Raw genomic sequence first — 6396 nt, 5'->3', positions numbered from 1 at the left:
ACCTCTTTCATTAAACAATAAAGAAGAGAGATGCATACGTATTAAGCAGAGCAAAGGCAACAGGAAATAGGGATATATAAAAAATTAAATAAATAAAAATAAAAAGAGGAAGAAGGTCCCTTTTCCATCTCAGTCATCTGGAACAAAAATCCAAAATCAACAAGTCAGATAGATGCTGGCCCAAACTTCTACTGAAGGCCCAAGCAGCCAATTGTGAGCTAGATAATTTCAGTCCTGCATATAAGAGAGAGAGAGACCTAATGAAAGCTTTATATCTTCAATGACTGAGGAGATGACCCAATAAGGCTTTTCTTCATTCTGTTTCAGAACATTTGCAGCATCCTCTTCCAGAATAATATTTGAAAAGTTTGATGGGTCGATTAGGCAAATTTGACAGCCTCAAGTTTTAAAATTCGGGAAGGCCCAATTTAAAGAAATGTGGACATTCGAACTTTGACAGGCCCAATTTTAAATTTGGAGGAACTGGAGGTTGCGTATGCCATGTTGAGAGGTGAAGAAAATCACAGGCACAACAACAAAACCAAATACCAAAGAAAGGACAAAAGAGAAATGGTTGTTAAAAACGAGTAGGAGTTAAAAAGTGGAGGGCAACTTCCATTAATTTAGGCTTTAGTAGATGGTTAATTGTTTGTCCCATTGCAAGCAATGAAGTCAAGCAAGCAAGCCATTAATTGTTGTGCAAATGATTTTCTCTTTTCCTTGCCATTGTTGCGCAAATGATACCTTTGACAAACACTTGATTTATAATTAAAACTTATTAAGCATTTTTTAACTCTGCAGTTCGAATCCTTTCCTCCATAGACCCTAAATCACTTTGTACATAAGAAGATGCCAATTAAGCTACAAATTCCTTGGCAATTAAGGCTTATTAAGCTTTAATATAAAACTGACAATAATAATATAGTCATAGCCAAACTTCAATCCACCTCAAGAAGTTACTGATAAACTGACTAACAATATTAAACCAAACCAATGTTACATGGTTGCTTTCAAGAATTTGAGCACAAATGCACGGTATCTACTTCACTTCAAGACCCTAACCACTGGAAACATGGATGGTGTTTTCAATAAGCTTCATGCATTAGTCTTGGTGGGTAGTTATATTATGTTACAATATATATTTCTAGTCATTGCATCATGGGCCATTCTCCAAATCCCTCAAAATTTGAAGGGATATAAATAGTGGGTTCAATTTCAAACTTCAGAGTATACAGCACTATCCAACACAGCACCACCTCGCGAAAGTGGACAAATTGCTTTTATTCTTATGCCTTACATCGCAATAACACAATTAACTCTTTCTATATTACAATTAGGACGATAATGTCATTCCCTTTATTCCAAAGGACTTTTACAGCTAAAGCTAAAATAACCTTTTTTTACATAGCAAAATACAAACATAGGAGCTTCCCAGTTGAAAATAAACACACACTCATAGAGAGAGAGAGAGAGAGAGAGAGAGAGAGAGGCCTCCGTCAATTGGATTCTTGTTATAGTTTTTTTTCACTTAAAAAATACAAAAACATAGATTCCAATTAACTCAAATATAAATTGTTTTTCATTAATATCTTGCAAATTCATTAATATCTTAAACTGATGTAAAGACTTATTGTCATGAAATAAATATCATGGATTTCAAATTCTATGATATCTTTAAATGTATATTTAAGTACAAATTTAGGATTCTTTTTTTTTTTTTTAATTTTGTTTCTTCATGTTCAATTTCATTTTCATATGAGATGGGTTCAAGTTACACCTTGTATAACTTTAAAGAGTTACACCTTTTTTAAACCATTGGATTTAAGTAAATCCAACGATTAAAAAAAGACATTCATTATTACAAATATTTTTATTAAAATCTTATTAATTACTCTCATTTATTACCTTCTAAACCTATCCCTAAACCAAACAAAATTTAACGTCTAACATTCTCTCTCTCCGTTTGTCTCTCTCTCCATTCTAAACCTCCGTTTCTCTCTCTCTCTCCTCCACCATTGTTCCACCTCCACAGATTGCCAGCAAAAAAAAAAAAAAACCGAACACTGTTTCTAATTTGATAACACGAAACAAATTGAAATGGGGCAGTGTCCAATGATCAGCTCTCCATGTTAGAATTTCTATATCCATTTCAACACTGTGTTGCAAATATTAGTACTGTTTTGTAATGTGGTTGAAATATTTTGGGGTTTTCATTTTTGGGCTATAAATGCAGCTTGCTTTTTGAGCGAGCCACAAGGATAGTAGATCAAAGAGGTGTCAAGAGGATTTCTAGCAAGCCTAGCGGGCGGTTCATCTTTCAGGTGAATATTATTTCCTTACTTGCATACACGTTTTGTTACCTTGTGGATATGAATGTTCAAATAACATTGAAAACACTATGAATGTTTAAACCCCCAAACAACAAATTACCAATTCAAGCTTTATATCAAACAATATATGTGCGGAAGATGATAACAAGCTTATAACAGAAGAGATAAACAATCTAAACCATAAATAATCACAATCATAGTAGTAATTAAATGGTAAAGATAAAGGGAAGAGAGATGCAAACACAAGAACAACATGCGATGTGTTATCGAAAGGGAAACTGAAGCTCTCGACGTAAAACCTCTCCACCGCCCTCCAAGCGGTCAATAATCCACTAGAAAATGTAGTTGGGATACATGAAATTAAGGTGTCTTGATAAATATTCATCAGACACCTTAACTTCAATGCAAGCTCCCAAGGATGCAGCTAGTCTTCAGCTAATTAATGCTTACACTGTAAGAAACAGGCAAAAAAGAAAATGAATTAAATACAAGAAACTTGTTGCAAAAAGAAAAGGAAAGGTTAAAGGATTTGACTTCATAATTTAATGGATAAGCAAGAATGATGATCTTACACATAGTTGTTCCCCTCTATTTACAATGTCATAGAAGAATGAATAACATGCACAATAGCATTCAACAAAGCAGAAATATTCCTCCTTCCTCCGTGATTCTCCCACAACCTAACCAGACCAAATAAGTGGAGAAACAGTTTTAGATTTCATCTTCCCCATTACCTAGTCAAAAATAACAAGTTTCTTCAACCAAATCCATCTTGGCCTCAACTACCAAATTGGCAACTTTCAACTAATCCAGCTTCTTCAAATTTCTCATTACTTAGCTGATGTCATCTAAATTTCTAAATATTTTCTTTATAATTTCACCCAAATTGATAAATGCATGAAAAAAATATTGAAAATTTTCAAACTTTTGGACTTGAAATTCCCCAGTATCAGCTAGAGATCCAGATTCACAAAATGAAAAAAAAAAAAAAAAAAAAAAAAAAAATCTAAACAAAATTTAACCTTACAACAACTTCATGATGCGGATGCTTGTTCAGATCTAGATCGTACCATCTAGTTGTCAATTTCGTAAGCATGTCTATTTATAAGGTAACAAAACGTGTATGCAAGTAAAGAAATAATCTTCACCTGAAAGATAAACTGCCTGTTAGGCTTACCAGAAATCCTCTTGTCACCTCTTTGATCTACTATCCTTGTGGCTCGCTCAAAAAGCAAGCTGCATTTATAGCCCAAAAATGAAAACCCCAAAATATTTCAACCATATTACAAAATATTACTAATATTTGCAACACAGTGTTGAAATGGATATAGAAATTCTAACATGGAGAGCTGATCATTGGACATTGCCCCATTTCAATTTGTTTCATGTTATCCAATTAGAAATAGTGTTCGGGTTTTTTTTTTGCCAGCAATCTGTGGAGGTGGAACAATGGTGAAGGAGAGAGAGAGAGAGAGAGAGAGACGTAGGTTTAGAATCGAGAGAGAGACAAATGGAGAGAGAGAATGTCAGACGTTAAATTTTGTTTGGTTTAGGGATAGGTTTAGAAGGTAATAAATGAGAGTAATTAATGAGATTTTAATAAAAATATTTGTAATAATGAATGTCTTTTTCTAACCGTTGGATTTACTTAAATCTAATGGTTTAAAAAATGTGTAACTCTTTAAAGTTACACCAGGTGTAACTTTAACCCATCTCTTTTCATATTAGTATCACCATCCACTTCTATTAGTAATTTATATTTTAAAACCGACCTAATGAGTTCTCCTCAAAAGGTGGATCAAATGGTTAGAAATGGTCACAATCACATTAATTGCACCACCAATAACTTCACTTTGTATTAAATGCAATGTCCCATGTTTGTCGAACAAAAATCACCAATGCCAACATGGGCATACATTTTAGACCAACCAAACAGACTAATTAATGTTAAATCCATCGAAAGCACAAATTAGGTGATGACACATTTGAATGAGAAATGTGGGTAATTGTAAATGTAAATAACATTTCCCATATCATCCAAGCATGCATTCTTAACCCAAACACTTTTAGCAAACTATTTTCACCCTTGTGAGACTCTAATTTGATCATCGAAGTGATTTTAGGCTATCTTTTTGAGGCTATTGTTCACTTCATGGATTTTGTTAGTGTCATGCAGGTTACAAACACATATTTTTTCCTTCCATTGCATGAGTCTTCCTAATCACAAAATAACCCAACCATGTACAATATATCCATAGTTGTCAAAATGTGAATCGAATTAATTTTTTTATTTTTTTGTATTTATGATACACAAGCACTTAATGAAATTTAAAAATTTTTATACACACACACACACACACATATATAAAGGGTATATTTATTATAAATTTTGAATGTATTCAACTAATGACTAATTTATCATCACTTATGTAATAATGTTTAACAACCTAACTAAATAAATCACACTAGTATGTGTTTATAGCATACATATTCAAATTGATTAAACTCAAAAGTGATAATACATTACAAATGGCCCAAAATAATAATTTCTTTTCAACATATTCATCATATTGCCTAATCAACTCTGTCCAAGTCAATATTATCATCATATTCATCATTTTGTAAACTTATTTCTTCATTAAAATTTTCTTCATCATCATCAACATTTACTATCTCTTATTGTTCTTTTATTTTAATATATATATTTTAAATAATTCATCTTGGCATTCTAGTTTCTTAAACTTATAACAATAAATACAAAAATAAAAAATAATTATATTGTCAGTTAATACATTATTCATAGTATAGAAAAGAAATTTGTAAATATAAAAGTGAAGTGTAAGTGTATAGTCTAAATTTTGTAAGAGAAAGATAAAAAAATAACTTATGAACATGTTATTGCATTACTATCATTAAAAATGTTACCACTTCTCATGGGATACTTACCCTTCCCCTTAATTAGGAGAAATTAATTCTCCTTAATTACTATTGTTAAAATATCCTACCAAAGTATATTACTTATTTTAATTCAAAGATAAACCCCTTATTTATATCCCATAAAATTAGGCACTCCCACCTCTCTTTATTCCTTCTAAACGACAAGTCAATTGCAAAATTCAAACATAAATAAATGTCTCTCTTCTTCATGTTCAATTTTTAAGAAATATAAAAAATAAAAAATAAAAACCTCTCTTTTCTCTCCCAAAAGAGGAAGTAGTCCTTTCTTACAAAGTAATTCGATCTCTTAGTGCTATTTCTTTTCTCTCTTTTTTTTTTATTGTTTTATTACTCATATGATTTTGATTGTTATAGATGATTTTATTCATTTGCTGTATTATAACTATTTTAGGGTTATTGGAGCATAGTTGTTATAAATCTGGTTTATGGAGGACAAAAGTAAGGAACTAAGGACCAAATGAGACTAAAGTCATACAATGAAAAAGGTTCAAGGGATAGCACTATTTTCTTACCCTATTGTCTTTCTTTTCTTTTCCCCCCTTCTTTTTCTTTCAATACTCCTTAAAAGTTATTATATGTTGTATATGAGTGAGCTACATGTATGAATATATATATATATTGCATTCTTTTTGTAATTTTGTAACTGTGAACTATAGAATTTCATATTAAAAAAATGTACTATTTATTTTATTGAAATTGAAATTGGATTGTCCATGATGATAGGTTCTAGAATGGAAGGACATAAAAATAGAAGAGATAAAGTATAATGAAATTCCGTTGAAAAACAAATCATAAGTCAATACTTAGTATTACTAGGAAAACGTGTAAATGCTAGTTTTCATTATTAATCTTTGAATCTGCCTTTTAACATATTCACCATGTTCATGAATATGATGTTGATTTCACTATTATCCATTTCCAACTATAAAAATCCAATTTCATCATGGCCCTCCACTGCTATTGGTTTCCAACTTTCCATTAATCGTCATTAATTTAGGTAATTTTTTCTTTAAAAAATAAAAGAAGAATAAGAAGGAGGAGGTTAACATCATCTAGATTCTAGAATACAATGTGAACATATCTAGCTTTCCTCTCCTTATTTTGCACC

General features: G+C 31.2%; 1 protein-coding gene across 1 annotated transcript; it reads right to left on the bottom strand.

Annotated features, from left to right (window-relative positions):
- Positions 1–2464: 2464 nt before the first annotated feature.
- Positions 2465–3833, bottom strand: LOC112000994 (uncharacterized). Its single transcript, XM_065770769.1, has 4 exons — positions 3672–3833; positions 3479–3566; positions 2903–3010; positions 2465–2781 (listed from the first exon to the last, which is right to left on the bottom strand). Exons 1-4 carry the CDS (start codon positions 3692–3694, stop codon positions 2770–2772), a joined length of 231 nt encoding a protein of 76 aa, XP_065626841.1. The 5' UTR covers positions 3695–3833; the 3' UTR covers positions 2465–2769.
- Between the last annotated feature and the right edge of the window lie 2563 nt (positions 3834–6396).

Source organism: Quercus suber, unplaced genomic scaffold (assembly GCF_002906115.3).
Source record: "Quercus suber isolate HL8 unplaced genomic scaffold, Cork oak 2.0 scaffold_35, whole genome shotgun sequence".
In the NCBI taxonomy this organism is placed as follows: Eukaryota; Viridiplantae; Streptophyta; class Magnoliopsida; order Fagales; family Fagaceae; genus Quercus; species Quercus suber.
This window is presented reverse-complemented; position numbering and strand designations above follow the sequence as displayed.

Bases quoted from the DNA above. Each gene is read 5' to 3' on its own strand.
- LOC112000994 (XM_065770769.1), bottom strand. From the start codon at position 3,694: ATGTCCAATGATCAGCTCTCCAT. The intron at 3,567-3,671 runs GTTAGAATTTCT...CTATAAATGCAG, and splicing joins TCCAATGATCAGCTCTCCAT to CTTGCTTTTTGAGCGAGCCA. The intron at 3,011-3,478 runs GTGAAGATTATT...TGGTCTGGTTAG, and splicing joins ACAGGCAGTTTATCTTTCAG to GTTGTGGGAGAATCACGGAG.